The sequence below is a fragment of the Pleurodeles waltl genome, chromosome 12 (genome assembly GCF_031143425.1).
Source record: "Pleurodeles waltl isolate 20211129_DDA chromosome 12, aPleWal1.hap1.20221129, whole genome shotgun sequence".
In the NCBI taxonomy this organism is placed as follows: Eukaryota; Metazoa; Chordata; class Amphibia; order Caudata; family Salamandridae; genus Pleurodeles; species Pleurodeles waltl.
In genome coordinates this window covers 437,770,811-437,794,630 of record NC_090451.1, presented here as the reverse complement: position 1 = coordinate 437,794,630, position 23,820 = coordinate 437,770,811, and the positions used below count along the sequence as shown (strand labels likewise).

Sequence of the window (23,820 nt, the reverse complement as noted above, 5' to 3'; positions counted from 1 at the left end):
GAGATTTTTGTATAGATTTACCATCTGCCAAGCATGCTGGACTTCATCAGGCTCCAGGCAGGGCTAATATAGAGGAGTCAGTGGCGTAAAGATGCACTAGGGAGGTGCGGCATCAAAAAACATCCAACACAGTGCACGAAGGTGACAGTTGGTAGGGACCAGGATGCAGGAATTCAAAATGAAGGTGGTCAGTCATTCCCCGTAACAAATATTTACAGAGATAATTTTGGCACAAACCTAATATTGTCTTGATCTTTACTCCACATCCATAAGACAATATTAAATTGGCCCAACGTTCTGTACCTCTTGAATAAGAATCTGTTCTGCATGAATATCCGGCCTTCAAGTGTATCATTGTAGGGGACTTCAACATACATGATTTAGGCCTTCCAGGTCCACAGTATAGGGGCTCCCCGTGAGAGCTGTTAGTGGCTTACTTTCATGAGTTCGGCTTATGTTCTGCGAATTGCAATGGCACACAACTTCAAACCTTTAAAATCATTTCAACTTTAGACTATGTATTCTTAAGCAGGAATCTGTAGAGCTGCTTTGTTGCATTTCAAGTACAGCAAAAATCAGAAAGTGACCTTTACCCACTATCTATAGTATTGAATGCATAGGTAACTACATACACAAAGGAGGAATGGATCGAACAGCGTTGGATCATGCAACGTAGGCCCTAATAATAGACAGATCAAATGGGGGGCAAGCAGCAAAGTATAGGTATGCATCTTGAGAAGCTTACAGGTAAAAGCCCAAAAATCTAAAGTTTTGGTGCCTGAGCGAAGATCCAAAAAAAGACAGCTAGAATGGCAACCGGGCCGATTCAGGTTGAGCATGACTGGTAAATATAATTACCTCAGGTTTTGGCTGTTGTATCAGGAAAATCCATCTGGCATCCCGAAGCGCAAACCAGAAAAAATGCAAATACAGCATATGCATTATGTAAGTAGCATCATAGCTTCCAGAGTTCCTCGACGGAGGGTATTTTGAGGGCTATACATGCTAAGATCTTACCTACTATTACCTATGACCAACTAGCATTTCCATGCATGTTCACATAGACTTTGGAACATTGCCACGTACAGGCATATAGAAAGATTTTTGGCACCCTCCAAAGGGACACAGTGTACTCTGATTCACCTAGAATTTGGGCTTGACAACATGGACATCTACTGTAAAAAATATATATAATCAGGTATTACCATTCGGTGTGTTAGGCTGCTCTGGACTCTTTGAGAGCTCCACTTCGTACCATCATTCAAGGAAAAAAAATCCATCTGGTCATGATATTTAGTCACAGCCGCAGCCACACTGAATGTGAGTCCTGAGGCTACAGAAAACACCCGGTTGACACCGGAAGCTCTAAAGAGGATGCTAAAAGCACAGGGAAAATGATTATGAAGAGAACAGGATATCAAAAATTAAAGGTAGCCATTGTTTAGAGGGCTTAGTCCAATCATATGAAGCCATCTACCTACAACCGTATTTTAAAGTTGTCCTTGGGAGACAAGCTTTTAGGAATATAGTAATGGCACAGCAAATAACTGTGCCCATAAATGAATATAGGGCACATTGGAAAAGTATTCCCAAGGTAATCAAAAACTGTCTGTGCTACCTTGCCTGAAACGGTTATCCATCTGATATGTTGCTGCGCTGCGCTGCTTGCTCAGAGACAGATTTATCTTGGACCTGTTTTCCTACAAAATGGAATAAGATCCTGCAATGAGGCCTTGACATTTATTTACTCAGCAGTGACTGTAAAAGACCTGGCCCAGATAAGTAAATTTATGGTCATGGCTGATCAGGTCCTGTATGATGCCACAGCACCAGATTAAAGTCACTAAAGGTCATACGCTTTCGCCTGCATTTCAGTTTTTAATGCCTTACCGCCTTCATAAGTAAGCATGTAGATAAGGATGGCTTATGCTAGCAGGATATTGCTTGCCATATTGTACTCTGTCGGTAGTTGTATGATTTTAGATACTATGGTTACAGTCTCCACTTTAGGGTATTGTTTAGTCAACATGAACTCTATGCCATCCGCTTCTTTATTTACTTGCCCGCACTCTTCTCATGTTGATTGTTCATCACTATTTGTGACTAAAGTTTTAGGGTTTTATCGCTGGTCTTGTAATTTTAGAGGCTGCAACCTAATTTTAGCCTATGGGTCTCTTGTATCTCAAACTGCACTTTCGTGCAACGTCCTGCCAACATGATTGTTAACACTTGCTTTTTAATTACCTCGAATACATTTTAACATAACACCTTCTGTTATGATTTTAATCACTGTTGCACATTTTGTGCTGTTTCTTCTCTTTTGAGTTCACACATGTGCTGATGTTACTGTTTTTACTCTGTATATGATGATCTTTTTTAATGGTGCTATTTCTTTTATTTTGCATCCTAAGCTTTTGTAATGGTTTTAAGTAACTACACAATAAACTAATCACAATAGATTTATTGCTAAGTGCCTACACACCAGGCTCCCAGGGTGGTGGCAGCGAATATTCCACCATACCCATCTTTACAACGTGAACTCTCTCACATATAACTTAGCTTTCTCATGGACCACTGGAGCTGGGACAACATGTCCAATTCATTCTTTGCCAGCTTCTCACAATGTAACATCTTACTCAGGGCTACTCACCGAGAGGTCCGTCTTATCCCTGAAAGCAACACAGCTGTCAGTGCACTGCTGGAACATCCAGCATCTTACTACAGCCTGCAGTCAGCCCAGAGAAGGCTCGCAAAGCTTTCTTGGTTTCGTTCAGCATTTCCTGCACAATTCATTCTCTTCGTCAGGCAGCAGGGTTGTGGGTCGCTTTTCCAGACAGCCTGTTGCTATAGCTATGCACCCAACACTCCTTTCTCCTCAGGGACACCTCCTTCCCTCAAGCATTCCCCGAGCACTTCTTGGAAAATTGTTACAGGAAACTCAGGATTGTTACAAACTTGAGAAGAGGGCTAGCTGGCAAAAACACCAGCTCAGGAACTACTAAATCTTTCACAGTCCACTGCTTGGCTACCGCACTCCCAGTCAAAGAGAACTAACCAGAAATCTGATATGGGGAAGTCATACCATAGTTATGCTGACTAAATTAAAAGACTACATTGTGAATCCTAGGGGCCCATGATAGTGTCAGACAAATGGATTTCATTTCACACTAGCTACTCAGCCACTTGACATTGTTTTTCAGATTTGGAAGGCAAAAGGCTGGGGCTAAGTATAACCTGACAAGGGCTTGTGAGACAATGGCATAAAAGCAGCGTTTCCCTAACTTTTGAAATACACATGTGTAATGGACTCAGTCTGTCTGCACACACCCCTGGATAAGAATTGAGTAGGAACACACCTTACATTTTAAAGGACCTTCAGTCTCCCTCCTGCTATGCGCAGAAGCATGATCCGCTTCAAAGGGCTCTCAGTAATTGTATAGTGGCTACCAATAATTTGCATTAATCTAGCAGGGCCTCTCCTTCCTCAATTGTGTTAGTTACAATTACACAATACGGATTCCTGCACCCTTACCGTAACTCACAGTATAAACACTTTGACTACTCTGCCACACAATAAGTATGCCAATCTATAATTTTCCTTGTTCGCATTAAAACTCATAGCAATCATGATGCTTGTCTTCTAGTGTTTGGTTTCGGGGCTGAAGCTAACTGTTCTTGCTTCCGAAAGCAGAGCTACTCTGGCTTCCTTTTATTCATTCTCAAATGTTCCACATTTTATTGCTTATTTATAGGTTTATACGTCCACCTTACATTACCATCACTAGGTGTCATCACCACTTCATTACAAGAGGATTAAGAGTTTTTGGCTGGAACTAGGGAATAACACACAGCATCCGTAATTGCCAGGCAATTTATAATGTATTTTCCCGATTCAGGGACCTTTTCATGTTACAATTTCACCTTCTTTGAACAGGTAGAATATTCAAGGTGAAATGCTCCTCTAGCCTCCCCTCCACCCAGTCTGAGGTAAAGTGACGAGTATGGGCAGCACCCTCAGTCCCCACTCCCACGTACAATACACGCGTGAGGGCAACGAGTCAACCACTCCGCGTAACTGCTAAAGACCTACCATCTTCAAAGAGATCAAAATGGTGCATCTCTGCATGGATCTTTCCAGCCTTGAAATACATATCTCAAATTTGGAATCATATGTCCATGCTTATCCAGAAGGTCCAGCTGGGGAAAACACTTGGCTGTATGGCTGATTTGTTTCTTTACGTATTCCTTTGTACCAAATTAAGAAACATTCCAAATCGAGTCACTCTTGTACAATTAACTTCGCTGGAAAATTGTGATGTTGTCTGCTCCATTGTCATTCTCTGTTTGTTCTTCCATTTATCAGAGGCTGTTGTGGCTGCCATACACTTCCTTAAGTAGCAGGGAGTCTATTTAGGCATCATAGTAGCACTACTTTACACTCAGGGCCATATTTATCTTTTTTTTGCAGAAAGCAACAAATCTGTGCTCTGCTGTGCGGTGCTGTGCTGCATGAAAGGGAGAGTGTAGGAATGTGTCATATCTACTAAGCTACAGCACATTCCTGCTCTCTGCCTGCCCTGGTGCACAGACTGCTGCCTAGTGCATTAAGTTGAAGTGCAGCTGTCATTAGTAAGTATGGTATTATAAGGATCTAATTTACAGCTAATTCTCTTCTAAAAACAAAAGGCAATGAATGCCCATATGATTTGGGTAAAATGGGTGAAATATAAAGCATTATGCACTTTCTGTTGCCCAGAAATATATGTCAACAATCCAGGAGAAATAATTTAACCACTTAAGTGCTTGTATCAGCCAATCTCTCTCTCACGCACGCACACACACACTGCCCCCCTGCCCTCCCCCGATTGTGCCTTACCCAGGGGAGGCATTTAAAGGCCTCTCTGACTTAATTGTTGTAAAAGTGAAACGGGCTTGTTTTACTTTTACTGAGTCTGTCCTTGGGGGATATCTCATCCCCTGAGCACCGATTCTGATGGGAAAGGTATTGTTGGAAAAGGGAGAATCCCTCCTTTCCAGAAGTACCTCTGCCCAGTGGATCCCAGCTTGGGAATCCACTGGGCATGGCAATGCCCCCACACCCCAAAATGAGCACAGACTTTCTGCCCACCCAGGGGGCAGATCGGGATTATTACCCTTGATCTGCCCCTCCCCACCCTTACTCCAAGGAGGTCGGAAAGCCCACTAGACACTAGGGAATTATTGATTGTTTTTTTCCCCCCACACCTAATAAATGGGGACAAAAGTCTTTCTGCCACCCCATGTGGTAGATAAGGCAACAGCCTCTGATTGCCCACCGGGGGGAGGGGGCAGAAAGTCCACTAGACACCAGGGATTATTTACTTTTGCAAAGTTTATGGGTGGGGGCTACCCAGAATGGGAATGGCAATGCTCCACCCTCCAAAAATAAGGGGCTCAATCTTTCTGCCCCTGGGGGCAGATGTGGCAGCACCTTGAGACCCTCATGAGTGAGTAGTTGTGCTATATAAAAACTGATTGACTGACTGATCTGTCCTTCTGCCCCCCCCCCCCCCACCCAGGGAGCAAAAGCCTTCTAGACACCAGGGAATGATTTATTTTTATACAAAGAGGGGTGGGGGCTGTTTCACAATAGGCATGGCCATCCACCCACCTGAAATAAATGGAGACAGAAGTCTTTCTGCACCCCTGGTCGGCAGATGGGGCAATATCCCCATAGACCCTAGGGATTATTTATTGTAGTAATAATGTCTAGGGGTGCGGGCTGCCAAGAATGGGCATGGCAATGCCCTGAGCCCTGAAAAATGGGCACAATATTTCTGCCCCTGCTGGGGGGGACAGATGTGGGTAATTACCTCGATATATGCCCAAGGGGGGAAGAAAGCCCACTAGACAACAGGGATTTTTTTTCTTTTTTTAAAGCGGAGCAGGGACTGCCCGCCGTAGCCATCAGCATGGCCATACTTACACCTCAAATAAATAGGGACCCAGTATTTCTGCCCCCACAACCCTGGGGGGAGCTGATGGGTTAATTATAGGGAAGTATCCTCTTTTTGGCATGTATACCCCAATTCCTGCCTGATGTCAGTGTATTTTTGACTTTGTCACTGGGATCCTGCTAGTCAGGACCCCAGTGCTTATGGTTTATGGCCTGCTTGTAAGTGTGTTTCACTGTTTTCTAAATTGTCCCTGGAGTCCTGCTAATCAGAAGTCCAGTGCTCATGCTCTCACTTTCCTAATTTGTCACTACAGTTTAGTGATTCCATATTTCACTCCAAATTGGCATACTGGACCACCTTATAAGTTCCTAGCATATGGTACATAGGTATCCAGGGCATTGGGGTTCCAGGGAATCCTTATGGGCTGCAGCATTTCTTTTGCGACCTATAAGGAGACCATACAAAGACTTCTTCAGGACTGCCATTGCAGCCTGTGTGAAATAGTGCATGCACTATTTCACAGCCATTTTCACTGCACCAGGTCACTTATAAGTCACCTATATATCAGGTCTTCCAACCCTGAAAGCTGAGTGCAAAGTACCTGTTTGTGAGGACACCCTTGCGCTAGCAGAGGTGCCCCCACGTCATCCAGGCCCATTTTCCCAGACTTCGTGAGTGCTGGGACGCCGTTTTAAGTGAGCGCTGGACATAGTTCAATACCTATGTCCAGCTTCACAATAGTAACTCAGAATATGGCCATGCGAGGTGTCTAACAACTGGGACTTGTACCCCAAAACTGATTTCAGTATTGGTTGCACAATCTCTTGCTCTGGGAGCTCCACAGTGGACCCCCAGTACTGCCATACCAGCCTTCTGAGGTTTCCACTGTAGCCCCAGCTGCTGCCACCTCACAGACAGGCTTCTGCCCTCCTGGGGCTTGAGCAGCTCAATCCCAGGAAGACAGAACAATGCATTTCCTTTAGGAGAGGGGTGGAAATAGGCGTTATATATATGGGAGGGGTATCCTCCCAGAGCCTATGGGAATGCTTTGAAGGGCACAGATGATGCTCTCCTAGCATAATCCAGTCTACACTGGTTCAGGGACCCCCAGACCCTGCTCTGGTAGGAAACTGGATAAAGGAAAGGGGAGTGACTACTCCCCTGTCCATCACCACCCCAGGGGTGTTGCCCAGAGCTCCTCCAGAGTGTCCCTGGCACTCTGGGGGCATCTAAGTGGCCAGTGCCAGCAAGAGGCATCAGAGATTACTTGGTTAGGTGACCAATCCCCCTCTCAGAGCTATTTAGTGTCTCTCCTCTGGGTATTTCTTCAGATTTGGATTGCAAGACTCCAGCAGGAAACCTCTGCGTCCGTTACTTCATCTTCTACTGATGGATCAACCACTGACTGCTCCAGGAACTCTACAAAACTGCAACAAAGAAGCTAAGATGACTTCTGCAACATTGTATCTTCAGCTCCTGCCAGCAACTGCAGCAGTTTCCAGGTCTTGCATCCTCTGAGGACTGGCTGTCTTCAGCCTGCACCAGAAGAACTGAAGGAATCTCCCATGGATTGCCGGAGTCACTTTCCTGCTTCACCAGGCACCTCTCTGCAGCGACGACTGGTAGCTTGGGTCCACTCCCCAGATGACATGTGTGGATCCAGCAACACGAGTGGTGGACTAAAGTGACTCCAGTTGCCCCAACGTCCAGCAGTCCAACTTTGGTGGAGGTAAGAGCTTGCATCCCCACGCAAGACAGTACCCCATGCACTGGGTGACTTGCAGTTGCCAAGGCTTGTGTTTGACCTTCCAAGAAGTTCTTCGTGCACAGCACAGCTTAGGACCCAGCCCTGCATCCTGTGATGCACAGCTTCCTGAGTGGTTTTTCAGCAGTGTGATAATCCTTTGTGTTGTGCTGTGTGGGCCTCCATTTGCATCTCCTTTGTCCCCGTGCTGTGGGACTCCTGTGTGCGTGCTGCCTGGTCTTCTGGGGGCTCTCTGAGTTGCCTATAGCGCCCTCTGTCTCCCCCACCTGGGTAGAGGCCACCAGGTCCCAGGCAGCCCATTTTCCACCTACTGCATGTTTAGCGTGAGCCAAGGATTGTTGGCAGAATCCAGCAACGCAAACCAGACTGCATTCATCCATCCGGTGTGGGACATCTTTTGCACCAACCAGGAACCCGCATCTGTCTTCTTTGGTGCAATACTGACTTTGTATTCTCACCAGTGGTTCTTCTTTTGCACATTCATCCAGCTTTAGCAGGGGCTCCTGTTCTCCCTGGACCCTTCAGTGCTTCTTGGACTTGGTCCCCTCCTTCCACAGGTCTAGGAATCCATTGTTGGTGTCTTGCAGTCTCTTCTGGTTCTTACATTATCTTCTATCACAACGTCTAGTGGGTTTTAGGAAACTTGCCGTGTTTTACTTCTGCTTTACTGGGCTCTGGGGTGGGGTACTTTACTTACCTTTGGTGTTTTCTTACACTCCCAGTGCCCCTTTACACACTACACTTGCCTAGGTGGGAAACCGACTTTCGCATTCCACTATTTTAGTATATGGTTTGTGTTGCCCTCTAGGCCCATTGCAGTCTGTTGTGATTTTCACTATTTGCACTGTTTTCCTACTGTGTGCTTACCTGTTTTTGGTTACTAGTGTGTTTATTGTGTAATTTACTTACCTCCTAAGGGAGTATAGTCTGCAAAGTATTTTTGGCATTGTGTGACTAAAATAAAGTACCTTTATGTTTGTAACACTGAGTATTGTCTTTCATGTGTGCAAGTGCTGTGTGACTAAAGTGGTATTGCAAGAGCTTTGCATGTCTCCTAGTTAAGCCATGGCTGCTCTGCCTACAGCTACCTCTAGAGAGCCTGGCTTCTAAACACTGACTATATTTCGCTAGTAAGGGATAACTGGACCTGGTATAAGGTGTAAGTACCTTTGGTACCCACTGCAAACCAGGCAAGCCTCCTACAGTAATTACCCCCAATAGGTCTCCTGGGTAGGGAGGGGCAGAAAGCCCACTGGATGCCAAATAATTATCTTTTTTTTTTTTTTTTAAAGAGGTGTTGGCTGCCCACCATGGGCATGATCATGCCCCGCCCTAAATAAATGGTAACACTCCTAATCTGCCCCCAGGTGGGCAGAAACCCCACTAGACACCAGGAATTAAAAAAGGAGGGGTGAGGGCTGCCCATCAGTATGGGCATGGTTATGCCCCCACCCCAACTGAAGGGGGCAGCAGTGTTTCTGCTCCACGTGGACTTAAACATCTCATTCCAATGGAGGACATTAGATTCTTTTGGGTGTTCATTTTATGTACGGGCCAAGAGAACTTGGCTAAATCCCAATATCATCACACTTGCAGTGGTAAACGGCTGCACTTTTTGGGCTTGAGTAACCTACCAGACCCAGACAGTTCCCGAAAGAAGACAGCTGGGGGAGTCCAGGGTATTGGGCTTCACATGCACCCCACATAATGTTCTTACCCTGAATGCCCTGCAAACCTCAATTTTTGACTAAAACACACATTCTCCTCACAATTTTGTAAAGGAAACTTCTGTAATCTATGGTGATCCACAGATTTCCTTCCACACATGATTCCCCCAGGTCTCTGGGGGAAAAAACGGTACCTCACTTGTATGGGTGGACCAAGAGACCTTGACACAAAAGGCCCTAAAGTACTACATGGAGAGATCAGCAATAAGGGTAGGTGTGGGATTTGGAGCCATTCTCAGCTGCCATCCGTGGAAACCTTCCAACCACAGATATTTTTGAAACATAGGCAACCTAGGGGATTCCAGGGTGGTGTGCCTTATGTAAATCCCGTGAGGTTTTCTTACACACAGTGCCCTGCAAACGTCCAACTTTGCCTGAAGTCACACATTTTCCCTACCTTTCTCTGATGGAAACTTATGGATTTTTGCAGTAATCCACAAAGTTCCTACCACCCTGCATTGCCCCACTTGTGCTAATAAAAATGCTGCACCACTTGTGTGGTTAGGCCTAGTGTCAGCATTAGGAATGATCCAACTGAGGTCAATAGGAGTCCCCACGCAAGGACTTCCATTGTCCTTTGTTTGATCCATTCTTGTCACGGGCCCTAGGCCCAGCATAACAAGTGGGGCAGCGTTTTTATCAGAACAGGTGGGATAATGCAGTGTGGTGGGAATTTTGTGGATCCCTCTGGATTCTGGAAGATTCCATCACAGAAATGTAAGGCAAATGTGCGATTTCAGCTAAAGTTTGAGGCTTTAAGGGCATTGTGGCTAACAAAAAAAGTCACCATCCTGAATTCTCCTTGGTGTCTAGTTTTTAAAAAATATACAGGTTTACTAGGGATGCCCAGGTGCATGCTGAGTTAGATTCCAAAATCCACAGTTAACCACATTGCAAAAATGCGTCATTTCTGAATGAAAAAATGTGATGTTTTCATGTTGCATTTTGGGCTGTTTCCCCATCGCTGGCACTTGTCCTACTCAAACAAGTGAGGTACCATTTTTATCAGGAGACGTAGGAGACTAAAGAATAGTAGAGTAAGTGTTAGTACCAATTGTATCTCTCTGCATTTGCACCTTCTAAATGCAAGACTGTAAAAAACCTTATATATCCCTGCAACCAGAAAGGTCTAGCAAATATAATAGTGTATTGTTTTGTAGGTCACCCATCGGGATGAGAAGTTACAAATGAAAATGTTGTCACAAGCGCTCATTTTTTCCCCACTAATTTTCAATATTTTTTATTCCAACACTAAGGGGCATATTTACAAGCCCCTTGCACCTCATTGCGCTGCCCTAGTGTCATTCTTTTTTTAAGCTAAGGTGGCGTCAAGGAGGTTCTTTGCCGTGGCAGATTTACAAAGTAGTGCAGTGCATACATTGTGCCACTTTGTAACCCCATGCGCCACATTATGGTGGAGTGAAAATGGTGAAGTGAAATTTCCGAGACAGAACTGCACCATTTTTCAGGTCATTTAGAATTCCTGCCCAAGGCAGGTGTTGAAGTGACGCTCCCATTGTTTCCAGTGGGCCTCCCCACGCATTACTGGACTAGCGCTAATTAAAAGCACTTCCAAAGACCTAAACTACCTTATTTTTACATATGTCTCCCCTAAGGTCTCCCCTAAGTGTCCCAGGGGTTGGGACAGTGTAAGTATGAGCAGGAACGTTATAAAATATGTTTTATAAGCCCTGGTGAGGGAAAAATTGCCAAAGTCATTTGGCCCCATTGTAGTGCATCATCTCCATAGACTAACACTGGGATACTTTTTTTAAAAATGAATTAAGTCTCATTTCCACTACAAAAGAGCTAGAAGTTTCAAGTCTGGTCTCAAACGAAAAGTTAGACTGAATCCAAAAATTTGCTAAGGTTGGATTTATTACAACTAGTACAAAGAAATAGTATTAGAACTATTTCTGAAAGTTATCAAAATCAGCCCTGTAGTGCCCTTTCCTGATTGGTCAGTCTCTGGCAGCCTGAGCCAAGCTGCCGTAATGAGGTGTGAAGTGGCCTGAGCTGAAACAAAGGAAGCATCTTTTGGGAGGAGTACTGCTGCAGCATATGGCAGAGCAGAATGGGGGAGAGTGGCCAAACTGGTTTTCAAAGGAGGGAAAGCCACCTGGGACAGAAACTGGACATCCCCCATTCACCGTTCCCTTCAGCTAGATCAGAGCCTCAATAATTAGATCACGAGAGGAGCTGGAAGGGGTGTGTTAGGGAAACGTGGCCACACAAGTAGGTGGGCTCAGCCAGATGTAACTTTCTAGGAGAGATTTTCTTCATGTTGGATTTTTAAAGAATGTTGTTTTCTGGGATTTACTTTTGCCACACTTCAAAAGGAAGTGGTCACCACAGAGGGTGGTACACTGCACCCCATTGGTCAGTGGTGCCACCTCCTTAACAACCCTGGAGCAAGGGTAAATATGGCAGAGCCTCCCAACAATTTAGGTCCCTGCTGGAAGAAGATACTGGAGAATAATGACTGCCCTGCAGAACCCCTTGTCTGCACCTGAAGAACAGCACTCCCAAGGACTGCACCAGATGCACACTTTGGGCTTCAACAAGAAAAGGACTTTACCATGTTTCTGCAACTCCAAGAGTGTACTCCCTGTAAACTACAGGCATAAAGGTGCTGACCAGAGTCCCCTACATTAAGTCCTGCAAGAAGAACCGAGCTGACCAACGTCCAGTGGCCATTTGAGGTTTCTGACCAGATTAATTCTGGAAACCATAGTCCCAAGGAGCAATTCTAGAACCTTGAAGTGTGGACACTTCAAGAACCCAAAAAGAACCTCTAGAAGAAGATCAAGAAGTTTAGAGCAAGAAGTGTGTAAAACGCTGAATAAGTTGAAGAGTTGCATTGTGGGAGTTGTAGTCCCAGACGCCGAGTGGCAAACCAGAGCCTGTGAACCCTTGGCTGATGCTGTGGACCACTTTCCTGAATCAAGAAACACTTCTGAAAGTAAGTGTAAAAGTGTTAAAGCATGGGTGGCCTGACCTCATGACTTCGCCCCATCCAGTGCAACCTGCTTTTACCCTTTTAGAGCTATTTTCTTCTAAACACTAGGTTTGCTTCTATTCTTTAAAAATTCATATCTCCGGGTCCCTCATTTAATTTTTGTCATTTTGATATAATTTTAAACATATTTCCTCTTCTTATAAATGTGTGTTGGATTTTTATTGTGTGTTGTGTTTTACTTATTAATTGTTTTGTTGATATTAAATGCTTTACACACTTATCTCCTAAGTTAAGCCTAACTGCTTGTAGGCCAAGCTACAAAGGGTTGAGGAAGGATTAATTTATTGAAACCTTGAAATGGCCTAGTGGGGGATAGTGGCCTGTTGTTAAGTGTAGGTACCTACTTGCCCTTATCAATAACCCATTTTCCAACACCAGTAAAATGTCAAAACTGTGCTAAAAATGGTTTTATGGATCAAGTCTGTCTGTTTTCATTAGCTGGGAAGATGGTGATTTTAGCTCTGCAAACCTTTTGTTGATGCCATTTGCAGGAGAAACAAACAGGCACTTTCTCCTTCTACACCTTTTTCAATTTTTGACCCAAAATAAAAACCAATTTAGCTATATTTTGGCTAATTTCTCAGTCCCCTCCAGGAGAATCCACAAAACCTGCATACCTTTAGAATCCACAGGATGTTGTGGGGGGGGAGGTTGCACATTTGGCTTGTATAGCTTATGTGGACAAAAACGGGGTGGGAGGCCCAGAAGCTAAAGGGTTAAAAGACACACGATCAGAACAACAGTTTATTAAATAAATTAAAGAATAGTAATGGTAAATAGCAGACAGAACTGTGTAAGTTAAAGACAATGTGCTAAATCTAGTAGGTATTCAGGTATGATTGCAGAAAGAGAAACATTTACATCATAAACATGAAAAGGAGACTGAAAAATGAAGTTGTACTAGATTAGCCTATTTCCACTTTCACTCAAAAATGTAAGGATTTATTTTCAGTCAACATGTTTTTTTAGGATTTATAGCAGTTGTTCCCAACCTGTGGTCCAAGGACCCCTGGGGGCCCGCGACTGCCTAGAAAATTCAATAATAATAAAAGATTTGGTCCCCAGCTTTCAGTAATGACTTAGTGGGTGGTCCCCAGATTCCAATAATGATTCAGTGGGGGTCCCCAGTTCCAGTAATGATAAAGTGGGGGTCCACACAAGTCAGAAGGTTGGGAACCACTGATTTATAGAATTTGTTTCTTGCCTGCACCTAGTATGTTGCTTTTCCCTTCATGAAGCATCTCACCCTATTTCTAAACATAAATCAGTCTTTATATTATCACAGGTTTATTAGTGTTTTTCTCTATTGAACATTCCACTTTTAATATTTCAACTCTTAAATAATTTAATATCTGTATATTTGACTTCTTCAACAAATTTGCTTAAAACAGACATTCTCATATGATCATTGATGGACCATTCATTTCTGAATGAAATTAATCCTGCTGCTGCTTCATTGCCTCCCTAGTTATTGCCCTTCATACATAATTTGCAGTTCTATTTGATATATAAAATGTTTCTCTAAATGTTATTACTTTACATATTTTTTCCTATTGTATTCAAATTAATTTATCTGTTGGACACTGTATTGGCATACTATATAGTTGATAGTCAGAAAGCACAGTATTGTATATAAATAATGAAAGACTTTCTAAAGAAAATTGATTTCCTCTCCTATTGTACATGTCTGACTGAAGGCAGAGTATTAGAATTATTAAATGCAATATTGATTAATCTTTCTTTTCATTAACAGGTGTATTCAAGACCTTAAGTTTATTGATAAACACAGAGAACTCACTCAATCAGAATTTCCCGATCTTACTATATCTGAGGATTGTCTGTACTTAAACATATACACTCCTGCAGAAGTGAGGAAGGATGACAAGTTGCCTGTAAGGAATCAAAGATCACATGTTTATCTTCAATTACAAAATGATGTAATAGCTTCATTACTGTATGCATTAATGTGTTCATCAAATAATGAAAGTAGACGTACTATATTTGCATTTTCAATTTCATTCACATGACTATTGAATCCAACATATACTTCCTCGAACTAAGGGCCAGATGTACGAAGCATTTTTCTAGTCTAGAAAAATACTTTTTAGAATGTACAAAGCCCAAACTGCGATTCGGTAACTTGTTACCGAATTGTAGTTTGGGTTTTGTGATTAGGTATAGGAAGGGGCGTGTAAAGGGCGTCCCTTCCTAATACCAAATCTAAATGGTATGTATGATTGTTTTGTGACTGTGTATACAGTCGCAAAGCAATTTCAGTTAGCACCAATTTCAAACAGGTGCTAACTCAGTCTCAAAAGGGAAGGTGTCCCCATGGGACCCCTTCCCCTTTGTGAATGCATGCGAAAACATTTTTTCAGAGCAGGACTACTGCCTGATCTGAAAAAATGAAAAGAAAATTTTTCATTAGTGTTTTTGAAATGCATTGAAAACGGGCTGCATTTAAAAAAAAAATCTGCTTTATTTAAAAGCTTAACCTGGAAAAAAGAAAACACAAGGGTAGTAAGGGTGAGAGGTGCCGCACCTCTAGGTAGTAAGACAATATTTTTTCTTGAATAGGTATATAAATTGAAGCCACGTCTGGTGCAACCTGGCCGAGTGCCTTACTACCCAGTAGGCACCACAACGGGTACCGGAGTACCCAAGGACAAAATGGGTCAAGATGGCCACAGCACACAGAATAAATAGTCCAATAGTGTGGCAAGGATAAGAAATCCCTGATGGTGTGTTGTCGGTTGAAGGAAGTAAGAGGTTGAAAAAAGTCTTAAGGCTTGTTTGTAGATGGTGTCTTTATTTGTAGGTGCTAGAAATCATAGTGCCATCATCATGATACAGCCAACACGTGTTTCGTCACACAGGTGACTTCATCAAGGCTGCAAAACAGTAATAAAAGCAAAAATTGGCATATGTACGTGCTCGGAATCGATTGTGGACTTGTTGGTGACATGTATGAAAGGTTCCAAAACTAGAAACCAGTGACCAGTGATCAGTGTACGAGCTTGAGTATGTGGGTATAGAATGAACATGGCAAGTCAAATAGGTGATTGGGACCCAGACTATAAAGTTTGAAAGACAAAGTAAGCCACTGTGACCATGTGAATCATGAGTGAGAACCAAAATTCCGTAAAAAGTTTCAACCAGAGTGTTTAGTAGATAGAAGAAGCGTTATTCAGAAATAAGTGTACAAAGACTGTACAGTGAGGTGTGATGAGTAGGAGAGTAGAGCAGGACTGAGAGAGACCAGACAGATGGGTGAGTAGAGAAGCATCAAGGGAGATACAGAACCGCACAAGGTAAAGTAGCGGACAAACAACAAGGGGGGGGGGCCCTTAGTGGGCCAAAGTAGTAACTCATACCTGGGCCGTACGGCCAGAATGGTAAGTAAAGTGGGTGCCCGGTGATCAGCTAAGTGGGCTATAGGAAATGAAATGGATCTGGGAAGAAAAAAAACTAATATAATTGGCTGTGAGTAGCCAATAATCAAAAAGAAAAGAGAGTAATCCTAGAAACATAGAAGACCAAGTGGTCTATTCTCTACATAGATAAAAGAAATGGGTCACTGTGTACATACCTTTTCAAATACGTAGACCTGTAAGTAATATGGCTGCCCAGGCAGCAGCAGGTGAGTAAGGTAATGGGCACGTATGGTGTGACAGGTATAGGAGACCCTGATAAGCCTGGAATCAAAACCTACGAAAGTGTCAGACAAAAGTGCGAAAAGAAAAGACATGAGTAGATTTAACCTGGATAAAGGGAACAAAGAATGTAGTTCAGGTATCGTGTCACCAAAATTAGTAATGGTAACATTGGTGGAAGTAAAATAAAATAAAATAAAGCGCTAACGTGGAAGCCCATGAAAATTCGAGGGTAATAGAATTAGCAAACAAAAGCTATTGAGTTTGCAATGTCAGTAATAGCCATAACCAAGTGGCAAAAAACATCTATTATGTGTCGACAGAACTCATTGTGAAGCGCCTCTAATAATATTTAGAACAATGAGTATAAACAACATGGACGCGAGCTTAAGGAAGGGTTTAAACAAATAAAAATAGTAAGGCTTAATGCTGAAAGAACTGAGTAACCTAATTCGTTGATGGCCAGTAACAGTTAAAAAGCAACAAGTTGGCAACCGAAAGCTAAAGCGGTCGCAGCGTGAGAGAGAACAATTACATGTGGCAAAAACTAATGTAGTCCGACCTTGTAGTAAGGTGAGTCGAATGCAATTGCTTTGAAGTATTTAAAAAAAAAAAAAAGAGAAAGACCAGAGGCGTGCGGCTAGTGTACAGAGCAGTACGCGTCTCGGCTGAAAAGTTTAAACCAGAGTAAAAACGCGGACGCGAGCGCGAGGGAAGATTTCAGTAGGTATTAGTGGTTAAGCTAAATGTAGAACAAACTGAGTAATCTCAGTCGTTACCGGCAAGAGAGAAAAACATACTTGTGAGAGCCGGGTAGAGAAGTGTAGCGCGCGGTGTCAGGAGCGTATTCTGGTCAGGTGAGGTCCTGCGCTCGCGTAATAAAAAAGGAAGTGGGAGATAAAAGAGGGACTACGAAAAATAGGTATAATGGGCATAGCGGCGGCCATCTTAGGTGTATGAAGCGAAAGTCAGTAAAAAAGGAATTGGACTAGATCAAAAACAAACGGTGAGTCGGAAAGGAAGCGGCCATCTTGTAACGAAGCAGGGCACAGGGTGAGAGCCTAGAGTTTAGGCAATCCGAAAGAGCTGTGTGTAGAGGAAACGAGCGGAAAAGACAAGAGAGGAAAGAACAAAGAGACACACAGGAAACGCGGCCAGTTAGTGGACAGTGGAGAATGTCCAGTGAGAGGAAAACAAACCCCAGCTGAAAGTAGGCTAGAGGGTATGCCGTTGATATCGTGACCAGTAGTTTTATGCAATCTGGGGACCGGTACATCAAGATACTAGAGGGCAAGGATAGATGTGAAGTGAAAAAGACGATTGGTAACGTGAAAGTAGAGCCGAAGGAAGGTGATGATGTAGACAATTTAGGGGATGCAATGATAAACCAATTGGTGAGTACAACAGTAGACTCGTTGAGTTTAGTATAACGAAAGCAATGGAGCATATCAAAAGCGAGGACACGGAATACAGTAATCAAGTGCAGCGGTAAGATCGTTACATAGGTGCATGAGTACAGAAGTGGAACACTAAGTTAACCACAATATTGACAAAAATAAAATTATGCTACCGTGTATACTGTAGAGCATACGTCCCGAATTGTCCATGAGTATATAGGGTGCAATGTTATGTATACAGAAAGGGACAAAGGAACCGATTGACGAGTACAACAGTACAAACGTTAAGTTTAGCATGACAAAAGCAATGGAGGAAATCAAAAGCGAGACCACGTAATACAGTAAGAAAGTGCAGCGGTAAGGTCGTTGCATAAGTGCATGAGTACAGTAGTGGAACACTAAATTAACCACGACATTGTAAAAATAAAATAATAATAATAATAAGATGATGATACCAAGTACACTGTAGAGCTTACACACAGAATTGTCCATGAGTATATAGGGTGCAGTATTAAGTATACAGAAACAGTCAAAAGGAACAGAGCAATCATGTAAGAAAAAAGTGTAATTCACGATCAGTGTTGAGGCCTAGCTCAACTGCGCGAAGTTTAATGATCCATTTGGCCTCACATCTGCGCAGGTCCCTGGTTCTGTCTCCCCATCTTAGTGAGTTGGAGACCTGAGTGATACCATGGAATCTGATATTCAAAAGATCTTTTTCCCCGTGTGTGGTATTAAAGTGAACAGCAAGGGGATAGTTGATATTGACATTTCTGATGGCTCTGACATGCTCCTGGATACGTTCCTTCAGTGGGCGTATAGAGCTTCCAATGTAAATCAAACCACATACACAAATCAGGCAGTAAACAGTGTACTTTGTGTTGCAATTCATAAAAGTCCTGATGTGGTACGTAGTCCCGGTGTTGTAGGAAAAGGATATGGTTTTGAGAAGGGCTAGTTGGCAGGATATGCAGCAGCCACATTTGTAGAAACCATTTGGTTTCTCTGGGATCCATCCTGGAGGGCGTGTCTGAGGGGAGGGACAGAGAAAGCTAAGGCACAAAGTGTTCCTAAGAGTACGACCCCTGCTGTGTACAATGGTGGGAGACCCGCCTATTGAGTCTTTGAGACACGTGTCCAACTTTAACAAATGCCAGTGTTTCTTGAGAATTCGTAGTACCACCTTGCTCGCAGGGCTATACTGGGTAATGAAAGAGACCGGTCTTTTGTTGGAAGAGCCCTTGGCACCAGGTTCTTTAGGGCTTTTGATCAGTAAATCGTGTTGGTCCTTACTGGAGATGCGTTTGCTGGCTACCGAGATGAGTTTGTTGGTGTAACCCCTAGCTCGGAAGCGGTGAGTCAGGTTCTTGAGTTCCTGCTTGAAAACATCATTATCAGTGCAGTTGCGTCGAATCCTGACCATTTCTCCATATGGGATGGCCCTGATTTGTGTGAGGGGATGAGCGCTCTGTACATGCAGAATAGAATTGCAGGCAGTAGGTTTCCTGTAAAGTCTCGACATGATCTTATTGTTGGTGGTGTACAAAAGTAAATCCAAGAACTCAATGCGAGTGGCGTCCACCTTTTGAGTGAACACTAAATTAAACTCATTTGAGTTGAGGTGTTCTAAAAGTATATTGAGGTCAGGTATGTTCCCAGTCCAAATAGCAAGAATATCATCAATATACCTCCCCCAATATAGGATGTGTTGGGTGCGATGTGTCGGACACTTGGACCATAAGTGTATTTTCTCAAATTGGCCTATGTATAGATTGGCGTACGATGGAGAGAATTTAGCTCCCATGGCTACGCCCTGAAACTGCCGAAACCACTTGCCATCATGTAGAAATACATTATTCTCTAGCACTAGTCGTGTGAGGTCAAGAAGCATATGTGTGTGTTCATAAAGTGTGGCATCTCGGGCACTGAGCGTAAGCTGGAGCATTTCGAGACCCCTTTCCAGGGGAATGGACGTGTAAAGAGAGCTAACGTCAAGGCAGACAAACACACAATCAACCGTCCATTCGATGTCTTCAAGTTGACACAGCAAATCCCTAGTGTCCTGTATGTACGAGGGTAAATTATGTACCAAGGGTTGGAGGAAAGAGTCAATGTACTCAGAGATATGTTCAGTGGGTGAACCAATCCCAGAGATAATCGGTCTCCCTGGAGGAAAGCCCCCTGATTTGTGGATCTTAGGTAGGATGTATATGCAGGGTGCACGTGGAGCCTCAGTATACAAAAACCTGTATTCTAAGTCCGTGAGAAGGCAAAGGTTCTTCCAAGCCGTAAGTTTGGTTTTAATCAATTTGGTGATATCCGGGAGAGGGTTGGTTGGAACCAAAGTGTATGCCTGTGTGTCAAGGAGTTGTCTATTGATTTCAGCAATGTAGTCAGTCTTGTCCATAATGACAACGTTACCCCCTTTGTCAGCCTCCCTGATGACTATATCTGTGTTGGAGGAGAGTTTCTGCAGTGCTCGAAGTTCATTAGGGATGAGATTTTTGTTTGGTCTATGGGAACTCATGTACGTCTTATCCTCTAAGGAGAAAAGTTCAGTGCTGACAGCTTTATAAAAGACGTCGATGTTATTATCTGGAGGTAAGGTGGGGACAAATATGGATCTGGGTTTAAGCCCACTGTCAACTTCCAAGTTAGGTGTGATGTTGAGTTCTGTCAGTAGTTCATCGAAGCTTAGTAATGCCGAGGAGGTATTGTCAAGGGAGAGAACCGTATGGATGTCTTGCAAGTCCCTAATAGATTGATTGCAGGTAGGTAACGAGGTACGAACAGTTTTGTAAATGTCAGGTTTGTTTTGAAAAAATTTCTTCAGTTTGAGATTGCGTATAAACTTAAAGAGATCTATATGTATAGTAGTATAGTCAGGTAGAGAAGTGGGACAGAAGCCCAGACCTTTTTTCAAAACATTTATTTCATGTACAGATAGTTGTAAGCTGGAAAGATTCATAACCTGTACAGTTTCTTCTGCAAGATTAGAGGTAAGTTGTTGGGAGTAATCTCTCAGGATCTCTGGGTTTTTGCAGTTGAGCGAGTTGTCATGCCCTCCCTGGTGTTTGGTATTGTGTTTCCTGCCCCCCCTACGTGTGGGTTTGCGTTTATGCCTGACCTGTTGTAATTCTGTTGTAATCCCTTTCTGTACCGGCCAAGTTCCTCTAAAAAAGAACTCGACTGTTGGGTTGTATTTTGTGGAAGTGTGCTAGCAGAGGACCCTTCCGCAGGTGATTCCCCGCAGTCACTGGATAGGTTGGAGATGTCAGATAAGCTACCCAAGGTGGAACCAGCAGGCGTGTTGGATTTGGTGTGTTTATTGCCAGATTCTCTATTAACCTGATCAAATTTTCGTGCGAAAGTATATATCCTGCCATTGGTGTAGTCATTGTCATCTCTGACCAGTTTACGCATTTTTTTGTCTTTTATGTATAGTTGATACCCCGTGAGTATCTCCCTCATTATAGCGTAGTTCTTGTCAGTGGCTTCAGGGAGGTTGAGATTCTTAATCTCCTCCTCCAGGGATGTAATGTCCTGTAGTAGTTTGTTACGTTTTCTATCAGCATGTTTGATCAGAATGTTAATCATGCTAAAGGAAGTGGAGGAAATAAGGTGTTCCCATTCCCCAAGTAAGTCGGGGTCTAGGTCCTCAAAGGATGGAAATATAATCACACGTAGTCCTCTGGGGACTTGCTTTAGTTCTAAGTAGCGTTTAAGAGTGGTGATGTCCCACCAGAGGGCTAGCTCCTGTTTTCTCAATCTTTCTAGTTTGATAAATTTCTGTCTCAGTCCCTCTTTTAGAGATGCAGGGTTTGTGGTGTGCGGTGCTGAAGGTTTTCTGGAGAATAACTCTGCAGCTAAAGTGTCACGGTTATCGTCAAATGAGGCCATGTTGTGAACTCTAAGGATGTGGTGTGTATGCTGATCAGGGAAAATACAAATAGTACAATTCAGTTAGTTTATGTTGACTAGAGTGCGGCTCACCCAATTCAAACAGAATAAGAACTATAAAGGAGCACAAGGGTAGTAGGGGTGACTCGTGTCGCACTTCTAGGTAATACAACAAAAGTAATTACACAGGTAAGTAAACTAGAGCAAATTGTTATCCATTGAGTATCTCCCTCCAAATCGTGAAATTTTTATCAGTTGCTTCAGGGAGGTTGAGATTTTTAATCTCCTCCTCTAGGGATGTAATGTCCTGGAGTAGTTTGTTGCGTTTTCTGTCTGCATGTTTGATTAATATGTTAATCATGCTAAAGGAGGTGGAGGAGATAAGGTTTTCCCATTCCCCAAGTAAGTCAGGGTCAAGGTCTTCAAAGGATGGGAATATTATCACCTTAGCTGCAGAGCTATTCTCCAGAAAACCCCTAGCTCCATGCACCACAGACACTACACCTTCAAAGGAAGGACTGAGACAGAAATTCATCAAACTAGAGAGATTAAGGAAACAAGAGTTAGCCCGCTGGTGGGACATCACTACTCTGAAACGCTACTTGGAACTTAAACAAGTCCCAAGAGGTTTACGAGTGATAATATTCCCATCCTTTGAAGACCTTGACCCTTACTTACTTGGGGAATGGGAACACCTTATCTCCTCCACCTCCTTTAGCATGATTAACATATTAATCAAACATGCAGACAGAAAACGCAACAAACTACTCCAGGACATTACATCCCTAGAGGAGGAGATTAAAAATCTCAACCTCCCTGAAGCAACTGATAAAAATTTCACGATTTGGAGGGAGATACTCAATGGATATCAATTATATATAAAGGACAGGAAAATGCGTAAACTTGTCAGAGATGACCATGATTACAACAATGGCAGGATTTACACTTTTGCACGGAAGTTTGATCAGGTCAACAAGGACTCTAGCAACAGACCCACTAAATCTAACACGCCTGCTGGGTCAATCGCGGGTAGCTTATCTGACATCTCCAATTTATCCAGTGACTGCTTAGACTCGCCTATGGAAGGGTCCTCTACTAGTACACATCCACAAAACACAACCCAACAGTCAAGTTCTTTTTTAGAGGAACTTGGTCGATACAGGAAGGGACTAAGAGAGAACTACAACAGGTCAGGCACAAACACAAATCCACCCGCGGGGGGCAGGAAACACCTCAACAAACACGAGGGAGGGTATGACTACTCGCTCCACCACGAAAACCCAGAAGTCCTAAGATATCCACCCGTGCAACAAACCCCCAACGCTCCAGAGGAAACAGTACAAGTCATGAATCTTTCCAATTTGAAATTGTCTATACATGAAATAAATGTCTTGAAAAAAGGGCTGGACTTTTGTCCTACTTCTAAACCTGACTACACCAACATACACATAGATCTCTTTAGGTTTATACGCAATCTTAAATTAAAAAAGTTCTTCCATAACAAACCAGACAGTTACAAGACTACTCGGATTTCATTACCGACTTGCAATCAGTCCATTAGGGACTTGCAGGACATTCATACGGTCCTCTCCCTTGATAACACATCTTCGCCACCACCCAGCTTTGACGAACTATTGACTGAACTTAACATCATACCGAACTTAGAAGTTAACAGTGGGCTTAAACCCAGCTCTATGTTTGTCCCCACTTTACCTCCGGACAATCACATAGACGTTTTCTACAAAGCCGTTAGTACAGTACTTTACAACTTAGAGGACAAGACTAGCAACTGTACACACAGACCGTACACTAATCTCAACCCCAATGAACTCCGAGCATTGCATAAACTCTCAACTTGTACAGACGTAGTCATTAGGGAGGCTGATAAAGGGGGTAACGTTGTCATCATGAATAAGACTGACTATATTGCAGAAATCAACAGACAACTCGATGACACACAGGCTTATTCTGTTCTTCAGACCAACCCTCTTCCTGACATTACCAGTCTGATCAAAAAGAAACTAACATCTTGGAAGAATCTTTGTCTCCTAACCGATTTGGAATACAGATTTCTGTACATTGAGGCGCCTCGGGCTCCCTGCATATACATTTTACCCAAAGTCCACAAACCAGGGGGATTTCCTCCGGGCAGACCCATCATCTCAGGGATTGGTTCTCCTACGGAACATATTTCTGAGTACATTGACTCTTTCCTCCAACCCTTGGTACATAATTTACCCTCGTACATACAGGACACTAGGGATTTGCTGTGTCAACTTGAAGACATCGAATGGACGGTTGATTGTGTGTTTGTCTGCCTTGACGTTAGCTCTCTTTACACGTCCATTCCCCTGGAAAGGGGTCTCGAAATGCTATAGCTTACGCTCAGTGCCCGAGATGCCACACTTTATGAACACACACAT

General features: G+C 43.3%; 1 protein-coding gene across 1 annotated transcript in view; it reads left to right on the top strand.

The window, feature by feature from the left end:
* LOC138267784 (fatty acyl-CoA hydrolase precursor, medium chain-like) overlaps positions 1–23,820 on the top strand; it is a 548,521-nt gene that overhangs the window by 107,495 nt on the left and 417,206 nt on the right. Inside the window, exon 3 of the mRNA XM_069216985.1 lies at positions 14,201–14,339. Within this exon, the coding sequence (XP_069073086.1) occupies positions 14,201–14,339 (139 nt within the window). The remainder of the gene's footprint in view (positions 1–14,200; positions 14,340–23,820) is intronic.